The sequence below is a fragment of the Xenopus laevis genome, chromosome 2L (assembly GCF_017654675.1).
Source record: "Xenopus laevis strain J_2021 chromosome 2L, Xenopus_laevis_v10.1, whole genome shotgun sequence".
Taxonomy (NCBI): domain Eukaryota; kingdom Metazoa; phylum Chordata; class Amphibia; order Anura; family Pipidae; genus Xenopus; species Xenopus laevis.
Window position 1 is genome coordinate 66,363,050 of NC_054373.1, and position 20,503 is coordinate 66,383,552.

Consider the following 20,503-nt stretch of genomic DNA (forward strand, 5'->3'; position numbering starts at 1 on the left):
AAATGAGAGATTTGGGAAAAAACTCAAAAAAGATCTTACGATTCAGATTTTCTCTTGATTTTTTAGTGTTTGTCCTCAATCTGGTTAAACCATGATTTTTTTTATTAATAAATAAGGTCCAATCATGGATTCTAGTTTGGTCAGACTTTTTGGAATAAAATAATTAGAAATCGGATAAATATGGCCACCCATGTTCAAAATCCGCTTTACCATATGTTGGTGGAATTATAAATTATGTACAGCGTATCTCTTGCACTTTATGCTGCCAAAAGATATCCAGATAACGCAAAGAACAATCACATTCATTTTGAATCTCCTGATTCCATATACCTGCAGCGGACAATCTTTCCAGTTCACTGAGAAATGTGGCAATTGGTATAAAAAATAAAATTAATTGGAATAAACAAATAAATAAATTGTTTAACATTGATGTATCCTATCAGTCTCTTTGTCTGAAATGATTTTATGATGCTTTGTTTTTTCTGCAGGCATTTGCACTATGCATTGCCTTAATCTAGTAGTAAGCAGTTTGTTAATAATTCACCAACAATGGCAAATACTTCTTATACCTGCCATGTGGGTTATTAATTCTGCACAGAGACCAACTGTACATGAACAATGGAAACATGCCTGAAAATAGTATATCATGAAGTTATCAAATTATGTATAATCTGGCAAGCAATTACAGTGACACATCAATGTTTTGTGTGTCACAGGTTGATTGATGTGGTATTATATTGATTTTAGATAGATTTGGGGTCTTATTTTTCTTATCTATTCTATAGAATGCTACAAAAGCACATGCGCTGCGAAATAAGAATAAACTGTATCTAAGGAAAGTAATTGTTTTTTCCTTTGGCAAATAACATGCAGATATTTCTAGTTTAGGGACCGTCTAGTAAATTTAATTTAAATCTAGTTTTAATCTAGTAATTTTTCAGTACCCCTGTTTGCCTCTCTGTATTACAGCTTGTTTGGCTGGTGAGTTTCTTCTCCACATTTATTCTGGGTCTCCCATATGGATTGGCTGTTGGAGTTGCATTTTCTATCCTGGTTGTGATTTTCAATACCCAATTGTAAGTAGTTTTTTAAATTTAACTGTAAGAATTTATTTTTATTTAACTGCCCATTATCCTATAGTTAGTGGTTAGTGCAGCCTCACTGCATGTTTCTGTGTGGTTTCTGAGCTTATCACTGAGGTATCAGCCCTATGTTCTTATCTTGCATAGTTCTATTACACACACTCACGTAATGAGAGTTACTGAGTATATCAAAGGTGAATGTCCCATTCTGGCCATAGTTCTTAGCTACCCAGTTGTCAAACCATTGGGTCACTAAGATAAATTATAATATATATATATATATATATATATATATATATATATATATATATATATATATATATATATATATATATATATATATATATATATATAGTCTCAAAGTTATTCTCAGCACACCATTAGTTAAATTCCGACCCAGGTGCTATCCATACGTGCTTCCATACAAAAAATGTGAATAAATGGATGCACACCAGGATTTCTTAAAAAATTAAAACTTACTTTTATTTAATACATGTTAAAAAGTTGGTCAGGTCAACGTTTCGGTCTCCATCTTAGACATATATATATATATATATATATATATATATATATATATATATATATATATATATATATATATATATATATATATATATATATATATATATATATATATATATATATACATACAGTTGAATCAAAGAGACTGCACTCCAAGGACTTTATGAGTGAAAAGATAAAGTGATTTATTTCGATGTTTCGGCTCTTCTACTTAGGCCGTCAACAGGAGGTAAGTAGAAGAGCAGAAACGTCAAAATAAATCACTTTATCTTTCCACTCATAAAGTCCTTTGAGTGCGGTCTCTTTGATTCAACTGTATGTATACTATTTTGTTGACCTGCACCCGGGCATTTGAAATGTGTGGGTCGTGAGTGCACCAGGTATCTATATCTATATCTATATCTATATCTATATCTATATATATATATATATATATATATATATATATATATATATATATATATATATATATATATATATATAATATCAGGGAAGGGATAGGCAACAATATAGATGCTTGAAAAGTAAAGTCTTTTTCTCTCTCTCTCTCCTTTTTTATTAATAGCCGGAATGGCTCAACCTTAAACCAGGTGACTGCCACTGATATTTATGTAAATCCAAAGGTATATAGCAAGGTGAGTGTCTTTTCCTGTCATCCTGAATGATTAACTCAGGTCTCCTTGGCATATTGTCAGCAATTACCCTACTGTATCTACCTAGTAATAAATTCTTTCTATGTCCATTTCATTGTGTTAGCTACCACAAGATGCCTGATGTCTCCTCCAACTTCTGCCCAAAGGATCACCACTGTTTCTAAATTAGTGTTGGTTACTCATTCTCTACACTGTTGAAGATCTTTAAAGGGATACTGTCATGGGAAAAACATTTTTTTTCAAAATTAATCAGTTAATAGTGCTGCTCCAGCAGCATTCTGCATCCATTTCTCAAAAGAACAAACTGATTTTTTTATATTCAATTTTGAAATCTGACATGGGGCTAGACATATTGTCAATTTCCCAGCTGCCCCAGTCATGTGACTTGTGCTCTGATAAACTTCAATCACTCTTTACCGCTGTACTGCAAGTTGGAGTGATATCACCCCCCTCCCTTTCCCCCCAGCAGCCAAACAAAAGAACAATGGGAAGGTAACCAGATAACAGCTCCATAACACAAGATAACAACTGCCTGGTAGATCTGAGAACAACACTCAATAGTAAAAACCCATGTCCCACTGAGACACATTCAGTTACATTGAGAATGAAAAACAGCAGCCTGCCAGAAAGCATTTCTCTCCTAAAGTGCAGGCACAAGTCACATGACCAGGGGCAGCTGGGAAATTGACAAAATGTCTAGCCCATGTCAGATTTCAAAATTGAATATAAAAAAATCCGTTTGCTCTTTTGAGAAATGGATTTCAGTGCAGAAGTCTGCTGGAGTAGCACTATTAACTGATGCGTTTTGAAAAAAACATGTTTTCTGATGACAGGATCCCTTTAACAATCCAAGTTAGAAGTAATGGTATAGGTTGCGAACTACCAGTATATCGTTCCTCACAGCTACATTTTCTTATGGCTCATTTTCTTTGGCACTTGAATAGACCTTCAACATTTCAGTTGAGGTGGTAGATCTTGCTGGTATAGCTGGCAAAGGAAAATTTGGGGCGGAACATGCATATGTACATTGTTTGGAATATATTTGTGTTTGTGTATTCACATTTTTGTTTTATTTGTTCTTAACTTGCTTTCCCTAGGTTCAACCCATTGATGGAATTACAATTGTCACTTATTGTTCTCCACTATACTTTGCCAACTCTGAGATATTTAGACAAAAGGTTATCAAAAAGGTAACTATCTTTTTAAAGTCTCAAAATTTAATGTTGTTTATTTCCATTTAATTGCTCAGTCTTGAGAATTCAGTTCTGAACATTGATTTTAGTAGCTAAAAACAATCAATGTACAAAAAGCCAGTGAAAAATCTGACGAGCATGATAGGTAAACTGAGCATTATAATATGCAGGTAGTTCATACCTGGTATTTAAGAATGCAGTCAGTAGTGATGTCCACAGAATATACCAACTTTCATATGGACAACCAGGAGACTTCCAGATATTGGAGATGCCTCCACAGCCTTTAACCGATGGTGGGATTCCCTGGACATCTGGATAGTCAAAGGTTGCCCACCATTACTAGCTAGAATGCTAGATGGATTCATGGTATTACAAATTTTAAAAAAAAGTGAGAAAAAAGGAGAGAACTAAACCACAGTTATGCTAGTTTCTGAATTAAATGTATGGATTGGTATTCATTATTTTCTTATCTCTCAGGCAGGTTTAGATCCTGGCAAGGTCTATTTATCCAAGAAGAAGTACTTGAAGAAGCAAGAACAAGAACTTAAAAAAAAAGAACTGAAAAAAAAGAGAGGATCACTATTTATGAAAAACAAGGTAAGGACACATTGTCAAATACTAGTAATACTATTTAGGTGCTCATTGCAGGGGACCCCTGTAAGATCCCCAAGGAGTTAACTAAATAATATGAGCAGTAGGGCAAAATGTAATAACCCTTTATTTGCATATAATTACTAACCGTGTTTCGACCCCCCTAAAAATGGGGGATTTTCATCAGTGGCACAGACGAAAAAGAAGGAAATCACACATTTGGAGAAATTACATTAAATACCTTTTGTGTGTTAATTTGGGCACCAAGCAATACGGGGCTATGTACTGCTATGAATGAGGGTGAAGTGAAATCACTGGGATTGACACCACATAAAGATTGCATAGTAATACAGGGCCGCATACTGTCACAAATAAGGGCAGAATTGGTAAGGATTACATGGTAATATAGGGCTGCATACTGTCACAAGTAGGGGCAGAAGACAAATTACATAGAGATTATAGAGTATCAGTGGCTATAAAGTTTTAAATAGTGCACATTTTCGAATAAAAACACACATTCCTTGATTTTCTAACAATACAAGAAACGTTTGAAACCTCAATAAGTTTCTATCATCACAGCAAGTGTGGGAGCTGCTAAGCGAGTGTAGCATGTGAAATAAGTGTTAAGCAGTGTTAAAAACCTTAAGGCATTGGTGTTTTGCTGTTCATGCTGGGTGCAATGAGGGAGTAAGTGCAAATAACTGACTGCTGTGTGTTCTGAGTTATTTGACTGAGATAAAAAGCTTTTTCTTTTCTCTGTTTGGGGTAGACTGATAGTTTACAGCGAGTGTGGGAGCTGCTAAGCAAGTGTTGCATGTGATATAAGCGTTGCATTTGAATTAAGTGTTAAGCAGCATTAAAAACCTTATGGCATTTAAAGGAATTGTTCAGTATAAAAATAAAAACTGGGTAAATAGATAGGCTGTGCAAATAAGGCAAAAATGTAATGCATATAGGCTGGAGTGACTGGATGTGTAACATAATAGCCAGAACAATACTTCCTTCTTTGCAGCTCTCTTTGTTTCCACTCATTGGTTACCAGACAGTAACTAATCAGTGACTTGATGGGGGGGGCACATGGGTCATAACTATTTGCTTTTGCTTGCATGCTGAGGATCAATTGCAAACTCGCTGAACAGTTATGTCCCATGTAGCCCCCCTTCAAGTTTCTGACTAGCTCAGAGTTAGAGAGCTGAAAAGCAGGATGTTGGATTCTGGCTATTATGTTACACGTCCAGTCAATCCAGCCTTTATAGATTACATTTTAGGGTAACTAACTATATTAGAAATATTTATTGTTTTGCACAGCTTATCTATTTAGCCGGTTTTTATTTTTTACTGCTCCTTTAAAACCAAAAATTTGTGAGGAATTGCAGGAGACTGTAAGTACCCAGTGTAAATACAAGTGCAAGTGGGTTTGCAAGTGGTATTACTGTGTGTCTTGTCATATGTATGTGGTGTTGGAGCAGCAGCTCCATGCAGTATTTACATTTGACAGATGTTGGTGGGTTTTCATCTTGGAATCTGAACTGCGGACTCTAAGGGTGGAACTTGCAGCATTGAGGGCAGTGGCAAATGTGGGGGAGGAAAGGAGTATCACAGAGCAACCACTGGCATGGGACAGTGTAGTGGAGGGTGGAGAAGGGACAGTGGAGACTAATGAGGAAAGTCTTTTAACAGTCAAGAGGGAAAGTAGGGGACAGAATGGTAGGGGGGCTGGTCCACAGCTTGTCCAAAGCAACAGATTCACCATTTTGGCTGAAGATGCTGGGGAGGAAAGCTCTGAACTAGTATGTATGGAGCAGGCTGACTCTCAGAGCACCCTGGGAGGCAGTGGCTCTAATACAGGTGCTGGGGGGAGTGCGATGAAGGAAAGTCAGGTTTTAGTTATAGGGGTTCAATTATTAGAAAGATTGATACGTTAATCTGCCATAAGGACCATTCATGCCGAACAGTGTGCTGCTTGCTTGGTGCTAGGGTTCAGGCATGTGGTGGAATGAGTAGACAGATTTGTGGAAGAGGCTGGGGAAGACCTGGCAGTCTTGGTACACATAGGTACCAATGATAAAGTTAGAGAACGATTTTAAAAAACTATGTGTAAAAATGAGGGTGAGAATTTCCAAGGTAATTTAGGGAAATTAATGCGTGGCTGGTGTAGGGACAGGAGTTTGGGATTTTTAGAGAACTGGGTTAATTTATCAGTCGGCTACAGGCTCTTTGCCAGGGATGGGCTGTACTTCAATGATGATGGTACAGCTATTTTGGGGGACAAGATGGCTAGAGGATTGGAGGAGATTTTAAACTAGGCATGGGGGGAGGGGTCAGTAAAGGATTCTGTGGAAGACAGGTTAGATGAGGTAGTTGGCAAAGGAAGGGAAAATGGGGAAGGAGATATGATAAATGTATGTTTGCAAATGCAAGGAGTCTGTAAAATGGGAGAGCTGTAGGGAAAATTTGATGTGATATTGCCTGGGGCAACAGTCTGCCAGGTCAGTTAATGGGAACAAGTTTATAAACTTGTTGCATGACAATTTTATTGCCAACCAGAACAAATGCTATTATGGATCTAGTGATCTCTAATGACCCAGAACTAGCGAATGTGCAAGCAATTGAACCCCTGGGTAATAGTGACCATAATGTTATATCATTTAATGTCTAGTGCAAAAAACAAATATAGACTGGGGCAACAAAAGCCATGAATTTCAGAAAAGCTAATTTAAGTGCCTTGAGGGATGCCCTTCAGAACTTAGATTGGGGCATTATGTTTTCAGCTAAAAACACAGAACAGAAATGGTTGTTATTTAAAATGATATTAAATCGTTACTGTTCTCAATTTTTTCCTTTAAGGAGTAAATGTAGAAGCACTAAGAATCACCCTATGTGGCTTAATATAGAAGTAATGAAGTTAATAGGAAAGAGGAAAAATGGAATTTACTACAAGTCTGTTAAGACAGAAGCTGCATTCAATTCAATTAAACAATATGATGAATTTTGTAAAACAGCAATCTGGAGGGCAAAAAATGGAAATGAGTAGTGCATTTCGGCTAAGGTTATGACTTACCCCAAAAAGTTTTTTTAATAATATCAATAGTAAAAAGATGCGGGTTGAGAGTGTTGCTCCTTTAACTAATGGTACCAGTATGGTTGTAGCAAATGTGCTAAATTAGTTCTTTTCTTCAGTGTATACAAAAGAGGAGTCAGAGTTCCCAGGTCACTTCATAACTGCACTGATGGCTCAGCTCAATCTAGTCAGTGGCTGACTCAGGATTTGATTCATAAAGCTTTAATTTAAAAAAAAATTATTTAAACAAGGCACCAGGGCTAGATGGCATACACTCCTGGGTTTTAAGAGAGCTTAGTTCAGTTTTAGACCAGCCCTTATTTCAGATTTTCTCAGATTCACTTTCATCGGGTATGGTACCTATGGACTGGAGAAAAGCTGATCATTCCAATATTTAAAAAGGGATTACAATCTCAGCCTGGCAATTATAGGCCAGTAAATTTGATATCTGTGGTGGGAAAACTATTTGAAGGCTTGTTAAGGGATCAAATTCAATATTTTGTCCTAGTGAATGGCATTGTGAGCAGCAATCAGCATGGCTTTATGAAAGATAGGTCATGTCAGACAAATTTGATTGCTTTTTAAGATAAGGTAAGTAATATGCTGGACATAGATGTCATCTATTCGGATTTTGCCAAAGCGATACCGTGCCCCACAAACAACTGCTTTCTAAACTAAGGTCTGTTGGGCTTAATTAAGTTGTTTGCACATGGATAGGAAACTGGCTACAGTATAGAGTAGAGAGGGTGGTTGTTAATAGTACATTCTCTACTTTGAGTAAGGTTCTTAGTGGGGTCCCTAATGACTTAGGGGAGGGTATTGTAAGTAATGTATCAGTGTTTGCAGATGACAATATCCAGCCCAAATTCCATCCAGGATGCAGAATCCTTGCAACAGAACTGGCAATCTGGGCAGCTAAGTGGCAAATGAGATTCAGTGTTGATAAATGTAAAGTCATGCACCTGGGATGTAACAAAGCCCAAGCCACTTATACCCGTAATGGGACTGCACTAGGCAAATCCATAATTGAAAATAACTTGTTGATAATAAACTTGGCTGTAGCAAGCAATGTCAGTCAGCGGCATCAAGGGCTAATAAGGTCTTGAGCTGTATAAAAGGGGCATTGATTTATGGCAGGAAGGGGTCATTCTTCTTGTATAGAGCACGGGAAAGACCCCATCTAGAATATGCCGTATAATTTTGGTCTCCAGTGCTCAAACAGGACAATGCGGTAAAAGATATGGAAAGACTGGCCAAATTGGGGATGTTCACGCTTGGAGAAGGGGTGACATGAAAACTATGTATAAATATATAAGGGGGTCATATAACAATGGTTTATTTACCAGTAGGTCTTTCAAGCTGACACAAGGTCATCTAATCTGATTAGAAGAAAGGAAGTTCCGCCTAAATATTCGGAAGGGTTTTTTTTTACAGCGAGAGCTGTGAGGATGTGGAATTCTTTCCCTGAATCAGTTGTACAGGTTGATACATTAGATAGCTTTAAGAAGGGGGTTGGATGGCTTTTTAGCAAGTGAGGGGATACAGGGTTATGGAAAATAGCTCATAGTGCAAGTTGTTAAATCAACAATTTCTTAAATAGTGATTTTTCCACTGGCAGAAAAACAGATGATTCATCCCGATATTATAAGCATTGGCAAAAGTTGTAATTCACCTGTCTGAGCACACAGGGAGGATTGTTGTCTAAAAATTAACTGCAATCTGATATCTGTCCCATACATGGGCTGACTTAAGAGCTACTTACTGATGGGCCCACAGGCTGCATGGTTAAGTACAAAGCCCAGACTATTTTGAAATGAATATGCATAGCACTCTTTTTTTATCAAAATTATAGAAAAAGTTCAGTTCATTCCCATTACTGGAAATCAGGGATAATGATTGGGTTAACATTAAAGCATGTTTATTGGTATACTTTGCCAAAAACACAAGGGATATTTTAACTGTCATTTATAGGAGATACATAGAAAGTACAATGCAAATATATTTTGGTCCCCTGGCAAAAAACAGTAGCTGCTTTTTTTTTTACTGCAGTTTCAAAGTAATGCGATATAATAGTAGATAAGGTTGAGAAAAAACTTGCTTTCAGCCATCAACACAACATTTGTGTTGTGACTCGGTAAAAGTAGCAAAACTGATCTGTTAGCTGATCCAGAGAAAGGTAAACTGATACAATAGTTGCTAATAGTCCTCATATATTGCTAAGAAATGTTTTAACGAATTGTATCAACTAATTGTAGCAAATAGTAACAGTTCAGAATGCTCCTGGATCACTGAGCTGCCAGACTGAAACAACAGAGACACGAACATTAAACTTCAATTTTGGGAAAACAGTAAAAAGTAAATATGGAAAGCATTTGAAAAAAAAGACTTTTTTTATGGGGAATAATCTGAAAATAACTCAATCACAATGGTTCCATTAAACTATTCAGGTAGGTGTTGGCTGAAACTCACAGTGAAAGTGTGATCTGGTCACGATGGTACCATAACAACTACCTGAATAGATCAATGGAACTACCATAGACCATTGATTTGATTTGTGCAATGTAGTATGAGTATGAAATAATCCCCACATACCAGATAAGCAGGTGGAGGATTAGCAGCTGCTTTGTCTCTTGGCCCTGATCACCAGCAGCACTCTTGCCCCTCCCCCAGACAATCTTAAATAGACACATTGTACAATCAGAGGATTTAAAAATGTGTTCTTTGAATTTTTCTTTAAATTTATTAGGCAAAAAGGTTTTGGGGATGTCACCAAGTAAAGAAGCCCCCCAATTTTTAAGGGGGATTGAAATGCGTTGGGTAATTATATGCAAATAAAGGATTATTGAATTTTACTTGAATGTCCCGCTGTTCCTATTTTTCAGCAATTTAATGAACTTTGTTGATTAAATGTGACTATGCTTTGATCTTGTCCTTATCTTCCTTAACATTGGTGGGGCCTATTTATCATGCTGTGTAAAACAGTTGAGAAAAACTTCACCGGTGAAGTTGCACATAGCAACCAATTGACTGTTGAAATTGAAGTGCTGATTGGCTGCTATGGGAAACATCACTGTTGATGTTTTTCTTCAATGTTTTACATAGCATGATAAATAAGCCCCCTAAAGGAGAACTAAAGCCTAACTGAAGAATTAGGTTAGTAATGTTGTACATAATATGTTGTCCTTTTATACTAGCCCAAGGCAAAAACAGCCCTTTAGCAGTAAAGATCTGTGCCCCCAAAGATGCCCCGAACACACAATATATTGTATATACAGTATAGAAATGTCACAATATAAGGCTGATTAGTACTTAATACAGATAATCACTACATGTCATCTGAGAAACCAGTACAACTAGCATCATACTTTAATAATCAGCCTTGTAGCATCTGCTTATATTACAGACAAACCTCATTTTCTGCTTGTAAATTTGAGAAAACCCCTAAGCTTAGCTTCTCAACAGCTGCTCAGAGCCCACTAAGCATGTGATTGTTGCAGACATTTTTCAAGATGGTGACCCCCTGTAATAAGTTTGAAATCCTGCTGCTATTGAGATGCTGAAACTTTAGGCTTGCACAATAAATTCAGTATGTAAAATATGCAATTTTTAAGCATATTTATTTTTAGGTTTTAGTTCTCCTTTAATCTACCTACTTCTATTTTTGTAATGCCAATCCCCATTATATACCAATTTCCCCAACTAATAAACCACGAATAGCAGGAAAATAAGAAAATAATTGTTTTATGTCTTTAATGTAGACACTTTCACTGCAAGAGCTCCAGGAAGACTTTGATGGTGTTTCACCTACCGATTCCAATAACAACAGCACTGTCAATGGGACTGCAAGTGCCATTAGTTACATCTCATCCAAAACACTAACAGCAGGGTCACAGACAACAGCAAATATTCAAAATGGCTTATCTACTCCTGCACAGACACAAGATCCCATCACTGCAGCTCCTCCTATTGTGAACATCCATACTGTCATTATTGATATGAGTGGGGTGTGTTTTGTAGACTTGATGGGGATCAAGGCTCTTGGAAAGGTATTTTTTTTATGTTCAAATTGGCTAGATCTCACCTCACAAAATTATATTCCTCCTAATACCTTACACAGTTAAGCATATTTACAACTCACTGATCTGACTTCATCAGAAAACATGTTTTTTTCAAAACGCATCAGTTAATAGTGCTACTCCAGCAGACTTCTGCACTGAAATCCATTTCTCAAAAGAGCAAACAGATTTTTTTATATTCAATTTTGAAATCTGACATGGGGCTAGACATTTTGTCAATTTCCCAGCTGCCCCTGGTCATGTGACTTGTGCCTGCACTTTGGGAGAGAAATGCTTTCTGGCAGGCTGCTGTTTTTCCTTCTGAATGTAACTGAATGTGTCTCAGTGGGACATGGGTTTTTACTAGAGTGTTGTTCTTAGGGTAGGGACACACTGGGCGATTTGGGGAGATTTAGTCGCCTGGCGACTAATCGCAGCGACTTTTCTTCCGGAATGCCTCCCCTCACTCTGCGCCTGGATAAAATGAAAAGTCGCCGGCGCTAATCACACACGGCGATTCGTTTTCCGAAGTCGCCCGAAGTTGCCTCACGAGGAAACTTCGGGCGACTTCGGAAAACGAATCGCCGCGTGTGATTAGCGCAGGCGATTTTTCATTTTAGCCAGGCGCAGAGCGAGGGGAGGCATTCGGGGAAGATTGGTCGTGGAAAGTCGCGGCGATTAGTCGCCAGGCGACTAAATCTCCCCAAATTGCCCAGTGTGTCCCTACCCTTAGAGCTACCAGGCAGCTGTTATCTTGTGTTAGGGAGCTGTTATCTGGTTACCTTCCCATTGTTCTTTTGTTTGGCTGCTGGGGGGGAAAGGGAGGGGGGTGATATCACTCCAACTTGCAGTACAGCAGTAAAGAGTGATTGAAGTTTATCAGAGCACAAGTCACATGACTTGGGGCAGCTGGGAAATTGACAATATGTCTAGCCCCATGTCAGATTTCAAAATTGTATATATAAAAAATCTGTTTGCTCTTTTGATAAATGGATTTCAGTGCAGAATTCTGCCGGAGCAGTACTATTAAATGATTCATTTTGAAAAAAAATGTTTTTCCCATGACAGTATCCCTTTAAGAAGCAACCAATAATGATGAGGCATTGACTCTGTATCTTCATTTCTTTTAGAATTATAATACTCACTGTTTAAACTTGCTCCACAATCTGCCCAGTTTATTTTTGCATGTGAAATGTTAAATTTCTCTGCAAATCCATGCCTGGCGAAAAATTTTGAGCATAACTAATAATAATATTACATTCCATTATTTAAAAATATCCTGCCATCAGGTACATGCATTCCTTATAATTATGTTGCATGCCTCCAATCTAACTCCTGGCATAGTCTCTGCTGGACCCCTGTCATGTGATGCACAAGAACCACAAAACTGCTAAATACCACAATTTAGGGCATTGTGACATTTGATACTACCACATTTTAATATGAATTTAGCTAAATTTAAGTCACATATATATATATGTTTGGAACAAGCCCTTCACAGTCTTCTAGCTACTTGCTGTATTCATTTGGCCCTGCCCTCAAATACGTTTTTGACATTTCCAAATTACTTGAAGATGAAAATGCAACTTGAAGATGAAGATGCAATGGCTACAAGCCCCTTTTATTGTTCTTACTATAACTCATATATCAAGGATTTCATTGTCACTATAGCATGGTGGTATTTCAGGGTTTGCTGACTGTTTCTAAATATACTTCATTATAGATAAAAGGATAGATAGAATGATGTTCAATTTTTATTTTATCATAAGATCCTTAGATCTGATAACTGCCATATTTTTATCCCATTTAGTTGTGTACAAGTTTTCAGAGGATTGGAGTGAACTTTTACTTAGCAGATGTACAGGGTAAGTACATATATAAATGGAACATGGAAGTGATGGGTAAGTAAATATTGAATGTGAATAGCTTTAAACTAGTTGGAAGAAGTTAAGTGTACATACTTCAGCTGCGGAATATGTAGGCTTGTTTTGTATATGCTAAAATTACAGGGTATGGGACCTGTTATTCAGAATGCTTGGGACCTTCGGTTTTCCAGATAATGGATTTTTCCGTTATTTGGATCTTTATACCATAACCCTTTAGTCCCCATTTCATTTGCACTCATTGGCAGCTGTTTTTTGAACATGTTGTGCTCCCTCAGTTTAGGGGCGTTTCCTGGGGGTTAACCTAGAAAAACTATACACTGTTTGTTTGTTTTTTAGGAGAGCCTGAGCTTTCTAAATCTGCCTGAGTTTTTGTGTATTTTCACTTCTGGAACAATATTTAGAACTCTAAATACCAACAAAAAAAAGAAAAAGTCTATTTTTCATGATATGGGATTTATACCAGTAAATATTTTATGCACAAAAATGCAACTGATTTGGAAAGCATCAAGTGACATGAACATGCCAATACCATATCTGTATAGTTTTATGGAGATTTCTGTCTTCTATAGATCAAACACTTCCACCAGTAAATTACTGAATTTTTAAAGCACTATCCAGAATATGGCATACTTTATAAAGCCAAAAAATCAGCAGGTTTACACCAGGAAATCATATATTTTTGAAAAGTACAAATTCTGCCAAATCTAAAATGGGTAACCATGTTTTACTACTCCAAAGTACCAAATATCAAAGCTTTTGAAAACTCTGAAAAACCACCTCAAAACTTTCATTTGCAAGTGCTTATATCCCACATAGCATTATGTACCATAAAACATCATCCTAAATATGAATGCCAGGGGTCCACTGAATAGTTTGAAGCCCATTGTGTATAGGATTACCAAAGTATCTGTATATGTTTAGAGACCCCAAAATGAAGTTAGTGCATACAAATTGTCCCAGATTTCAATTCAACTGCTGAATATTCATGGAATTTACTGCATTTTTTGCAGGACAAAAAAACACAAAAAATATGTTGACCCCCCCCCAAAACCATATATTTTTGAAAAGAACACATTTAGCCGAATCTAAAATGGGTAACCCTACTCCAACCTACTGAGTTGCAATGCTTTCCCAAAATTGTTGGTTTTGATGAAATACCTGGCGATTGCCTCAAAGTCTACACTTTTTAGCATCTTATCTGCCACATAGCATTGGGTACCAAGAGAAAACATTGTAAATATGAATGCCAGGGGTCCACTGAAAGGGTTAATGTCGATTTTGCAAAGGATTATCAAATTATCTGGCCCATAGAGGCACCAAAATTAAAACAGTGCATATGTATTGTCCCGGCTGACACTCTGGCTGCTGCAATATTAGCACCCGGTATGTGTATTATGAGCCAAAAGACTCCCTAACAGTAGGCAGACCCTAAAAGACGTTTTATATGTATTCCAGAAGTACATATTATGACAAATCTAAAATGGGTAAATACGCAAACTATGAAACAGTGGCATAACTAGACCCCTAAGGGCCCCAGTACAGAAATTTACAACTGCCCCCCCCCCCCTCAAAGGACTTGTTCACCTAGGAGTTAACTTTTAGTATGATTTAGAGAGTGATATTCTGAGACTATTTGCAATTGGTTTTCATTTTATTTTATTTGTGGTTTTTGAGTTATTTAGCTTTTTATTCAGCAGCTCTCCGCTTTGCAATTTCAGCATTCTGGTTGCTATGGTTCAAATTCTCCTTGCAACCATGCACTGATTTGAATAAGAGACTGAAATATGAAAAGAAGAGGGTCTGAATACACAAATGGGTCATTAGCAACAACAGTTAATGTAAAAGTAACATGTAAAAAGGACATGTAAAATTGAGGTTTCACTGTATTTTAATGATATACGGGATAATGTACTGAGGGGTTCTGTGACCATATAAAGGCACAAGGCTGCAGGCTGAGTTATACAGGGAGCTCTGAGTATCACTCATGTATTATAAGGGATAATGTACCCCATACTGTAAATGATAAGGATATTAGAAATCATTGAGGGATTCTGTGACCATTGTGCTTAGTACAGGAAAATACCTATGCTGCCATAGTTTTATGGGATCTCTCTGTGCAGACTATGAGAAAACTTAGGGGGCTGTTCCTGCTGAATTGTGCTTAGTACAGGGGAATACCTATGCTCCCATAGTTTTATGAGATCTCTCTGTACAGACAATGAGCAAACTTAGGGGCTGTTCCTGCTGAATTTAGACCATGCCCACTATGGTAGAAATATTATAAATATTGATAGCTAAACATTTCTTTTAGCTGTACCTAAAGCACAAATCTCATCATTTTTAGATAAAAGACACTGATGCAATTTAATTTATTATTAAAACATTTATCATAATAAACACAGTTGCAGTTCAATGTATAATACCCCAGAACTAAAAGCAGGATGAACACAGTAAGAATTTCATGTTTAATACCCCTAGAACTCATATATAGTAGGATGGCACACTGTCAATTCATTGTACAAATACACCAGATTTCATAATAGGAGGGCCTTCTTTCTTTCTTCACTAATAGTCTTGGGGGTGGGTGGAGAGAAGGAACCTGCAGCAGCAGCACCACTGTCTGCCATCCATTCATCCTGCCCAAGGCCGGATTTACATAGTGGGTGTCCCTAGGCCCACTGCCGTTCGCCACCCCTGTCCCTTCCCCTTTATTCATGCAAATTTCCATCATCTGGACTGGAGCAATGGTGATTGGCGCATGGGAAATTTAAAAAATTATTGTATCTCCAGCGCATCCCCAGTGTTTTTGAACCAGTGTGGTTGGGCAGCATGCCGCCCCCCTAAAATCCTGCCACCCTAGGCCCGGGCCTAGGTGGCCTTTCCACAAATCCGGGCCTGATCCTGCCTGTCTGTTACAACAATATGAACTAATATTGGCACCCTTTTCCCCTGTTGCAATTGGCTGCCAAACCCCCCTGCACACTCTCTCAAACCCCCCCTCCACACTCCCTCAAGCCCCCGCCCCACAACCCCCTCAAACCACCCTCCACACTCCCTCAAACCCCCCCTGCACTCTCTCTCAACCCCCCTGCACACTCTCTCAACAGCCCCCTGCACACTCACGCAAACCCCCCTGCACACTCTCTCAACATCCCCCCCTGCACACTCTCTCTAACCCCCTGCACACTCTCTCAACCAACCTGCACACTCTCTCAATCCCCCCTGCATACTCTCTCAATCCCCCCTGCATACTCTCTCACCAGCCCCCGTGCAGACTCTCTCAAACGCCCCCTGCACACTGACACCAGTGGCTGCTTGTGACGTCACCGGTGCACCCGCCGGTGCAGGAACAGATCTTCTGGTGCCACGGAGTACCCATTAGTACCTGGTACTCCTCTCTTGGGTTGCGGGCCCCATTGGGGGTGCAGGGGCACGGTCCCTGGTGCAGCTGCTATGAAACTGTAAAGCCATCCAGAACACAGCTGTTTTTATAAATTTCTGAAAATTGTCACAAAGCTTGAAATTTGTCACATTATAAACTCCACATTTTGTAATGTACCAATATAAAACATTCTAAATATGAAAGCCATGGGTGTACTGAACAAGATGATGCCAAATATGCAGAGATTTACCATGTTACCATTTAACTATGTGGTATGCAGAGGCACCCAAATGAAAACAGTGCATATGAATTTTCACGGCTGACACTCTGGCTACTGTAATATTATCACCCGGCATGTGTATTATGAGCCATGATATGGAGGAAGGGATCATCCTTGGGATCTGGGTGGAGGGTGTCGCTAGAGGGACAGGAAGTGGAGGCAGTGCGAGGCAGCAGCAAACAAACGTGTCTGCTGCACCTATGGGGTCCATGGGCGATTGTGTCACAGGGGCCACTTTTCCCCCGCTCTGCTAGTTGCCATGGGGCATCTGAGCGAGTGGCTTCAAAAGCAGCCCCCAGCCCGGAAGTGATGCAGAGCGTAGAATCTACATTCTGTGGTACTTTTATCCACAGTAAGAAAATCTTGTAAACATTAATGAACCCAATAGACTGGCTTTACTTCCAATAAGGATTAATTATATCTTAGCTTGGATCAAGTACAAGGTACTGTTTTATCATCACATAAAAAGGAAATCATTTTTTAAAAATTGATTTATTTGGATAAAATGGAGTCTATGGGGCAAATTCACTAAGAATCGAAGTTGCGCCAGGCGCAACTTCGCCGCACTTCGCCGCACTTCGCCAGGCGAATTTTCGCCAGCGCTACGCAAATTCACTAAAATGCGAAGTTGCGCACAGGGGTAGCGAAAGGTTGCAGAGTTGCGCTAGCGTTGTTTCGCTATATAAAGCGAAGTTGCGCTAGCGAAGGCTAATTTGCATACGTCGCGAAATTCAAATTTCAATGGAGGAACACGTATCTGCACTACAAATGCCTAGAAAACCTTCAAATCAGCCAATAAAATTTTTATTTTGCCCTACACATGTGCCCACTGTCTAGGTAAGTTGCCATGAGTCAGGAAATGTAGGGGGGAGGAAGGGGAGCCCCAAAAAATTTTAGATCTTTTTCAGCCTATCACCCGTCATGTAGAAAACACGCCAGCGTTTTTTGGGACTTAGAAAAAATTTTGACTTTTTTTGAAACAATCCCTATCTACTCTATTGCGCTTCGCCAGGTCTGAGGTGGCGAAGGAATTCTAGCGTAAAAGGTAGCGTTCGCTACACTGCGCAAGTTAGTGAATTTGCGTAGTTTCGTCGCTAGCGAAGATTCGCCTGGCGTAAGGTTGCGAAGTAACACTAGCGAAACTACGCCAGCGTTCGTTAGTGAATTTGCGCAGTAGCGAAAATGGCCAACGCTAGCGAATTAACGCTAGCGTTCGGCGCTTCGCGCTTTAGTGAATTTGCCCCTATGGGAGACGATAATTCCATAATTCAGAGCTTTCTGCATATTGGGTTTCAGTGTAATAGATCCCATACCTGCACTAATGTTAATAATATTAGAATGGAAACTGGGCTTTTTGAGAAAATATAATGCAGTGTTGGGTGCAAATGTCATGGTTTGTAAACAAAAACATGTTAGAATGACTGATTTTATTAAGATGAAGGAGTTGGATGTAATATGTGCATGCTTAACTCAGGGAATAGAGAAGAAATGTTATGCAGATTGTCTTAGATTCTTGTTTTAAATACACAATAAACTGTGATATTGTGTTCCTGTTCAGCCCAGGTATATGATGATATCGAACATGGTGGAATGTTTTCAGATGGAAGTCTGGATCATAAACATCTTTTCATTACTGTGCATGATGCTGTACTATATGCACAGGCCAACAACACAAGGATTAGAAACACTGACTCAGGCAAAAAGGCAAAGGTATGGGTATTGTCAGCCATTCATTCCTTTCTCACATACAATAGAGAACATTCATAATCAGTGGCATAACTATAGAGGAAGCAGACCCAGCAGGGGGTCCTGGGAAAAGGGGGCAGAAGCATCTATGTGCACTGGGCCCTCCGAAAAATATTTTGGCCAGGGGCCCAGTGCTCTTGTTACACCCCTGCTCACAATTTTTAGGGAATGTGGATAAAAGATTAGCCATATTTGCCATGATCAGAGTATTTTTTTAAATTAAATGTCAGTAAATGTTTAAATTCTGTACCATAGAGTCCTTGGGGGTCTGCTTTTTGAGAATGTTTTTTTCTAAGCTTTGATTCTACTTTGAATGTTTGTTATTTTACTCCCAAACTGCACTGATATGTTATAAATGCAGTTTTCAAACAAGTAGTTTTATGTGAATTCTAGGAAGCAGGTGATACTGAGATATATATAATGGACACACAGGATGAAATCAGTGATGATTATCCCAACCTCGAAGAGGTCAGTAGAAATAGATTATTGAATAATAAGTATGCTTTCCCTGACTAAAAACCATACATATCATACCTACCTAACCATTTCCATTAAAGTCTGAAAAGTGCAATTTTGATTTTTTATAAGTGAATATAAGCCAACTAATAAAATATCCCCTTCAGTTTTGCATATGGAGACATGAGCCAAATAAAGTTAGAATAATACGCACAATTTAACCTCATGTTTAAAAGTTCCAATTACTACTGAGCAAAATAACAAGAGGCATGTATGAAAATTAGGAAATATTCTGTTTCGTTATTTTATTCTATTGCAATAGAAAAAGTGGTACTTAAAAGGAGGCTAAAATAAATAAACTATATATAATATAATGAAGTGACAGTACAATTTGTTGAAATTATCAAAAATGTATAATAATTTATACATCGCTCTAATTTATTTACACTTTTATAAACAATTTAAGTAACTCACTTTTCATTTTCAAGGCAATGTTTGGCAGTATGTTCCAGACAGAAATCCAGACAGCACTATAGAGTTCCATGCTGACCAGCTGAAAGTTCCCTTTTTATAATATACTGCTGATAACAGAAGGTTCCAAGACATAGCACTTTTTTTACACAATCTCAAACCTTGCCTTCCATTTTGCTGTCCCATATTCACTGGAGCAGTATTACCTGCCTGCTGCTTTTCAGCCAATAGCAGAACAAAGTGACTCAGGTAATTTGAAGAATATTCATAGTTAGAGATCTTCAAAAAGACAATCTGAGGTTGCACATATAACTTGAATGTAAGACGGTATCCAAAATATGCCATCATTTGGATGACTACATGCTTGGTCACTCTCAGTTCATAGGTGCCTCCTTTTGATAAAGACTATTTTGATCACTTGGATACTTCCCACCAACCTAACCAACTACACAGAGGAATGCTTATTCATCGCTGGAAACCCTTTTAATTTATTAACCCCTAGCATTTAAAGTATCAATTTCATGACATCATCTATGAAACTGGTGTCTAATTATATAGACCTCAACTGACTGCATAGCCTGTGCACCAGGGTACCAGTTTAATGATAATAAAATAAAATGTATGAGAAATAAAGTGCCTATCCTTTAATAGGACTAAAGCCACATACTGGCTGTAAGTATATGATTTAATTTTCCTCTGTCAATCAGAAGCTTTGACTGTGTACATCTGCTATATCCACACATTATGCATACCATTCCACTAAGATACTGCTAAGATTTTATCGCGATTAGTGATGAGTGATTTTTTCACCAGCCATGTATTTGATGCGAAATTCCGCATTTTGCCATCTGCAAATTTTTTTGTAAAACTGCAGCAAAAATTTGATGTAGAAAAGTTGCCACAAGAAAAAACACCCATTGACTACAATCCCTTTTAGAGGGAGAAAAATTGTTGCGCATGTAAAAAAAATTGGATGACCGTTTACTTCAATGCGTTTCACATATTTTTCAGGACAGATTCGCTCATCACTAAATATAATCCTTTCCCCAATGGTGGGATAAATAGCAGCTCATGTGTCATGACATGCAAAAATGATCTCTATAGCATGCATGAAATAAACACTAA

The 20,503-nt window shown here is 38.2% G+C and overlaps 1 protein-coding gene across 3 annotated transcripts in view; it reads left to right on the top strand.

The window, feature by feature from the left end:
* The window catches only part of slc26a9.L (solute carrier family 26 (anion exchanger), member 9 L homeolog), a 54,353-nt gene extending 34,089 nt beyond the window's left edge, over positions 1-20,264 (top strand). For 2 of the 3 annotated variants that reach the window (XM_018246480.2, XM_041581972.1), the window contains exons 13-21: positions 970-1,076; positions 2,170-2,239; positions 3,355-3,447; positions 3,928-4,047; positions 10,861-11,148; positions 12,968-13,022; positions 18,264-18,415; positions 18,845-18,919; positions 19,396-20,264. In XM_018246480.2, the coding sequence (XP_018101969.1) occupies positions 970-1,076; positions 2,170-2,239; positions 3,355-3,447; positions 3,928-4,047; positions 10,861-11,148; positions 12,968-13,022; positions 18,264-18,415; positions 18,845-18,919; positions 19,396-19,443 (1,008 nt within the window). In that variant the 3' untranslated portion in view covers positions 19,444-20,264. The remainder of the gene's footprint in view (positions 1-969; positions 1,077-2,169; positions 2,240-3,354; positions 3,448-3,927; positions 4,048-10,860; positions 11,149-12,967; positions 13,023-18,263; positions 18,416-18,844; positions 18,920-19,395) is intronic. The other variant, XM_041581973.1, reaches the window with a different exon arrangement.
* Positions 20,265-20,503: the final 239 nt, after the last annotated feature.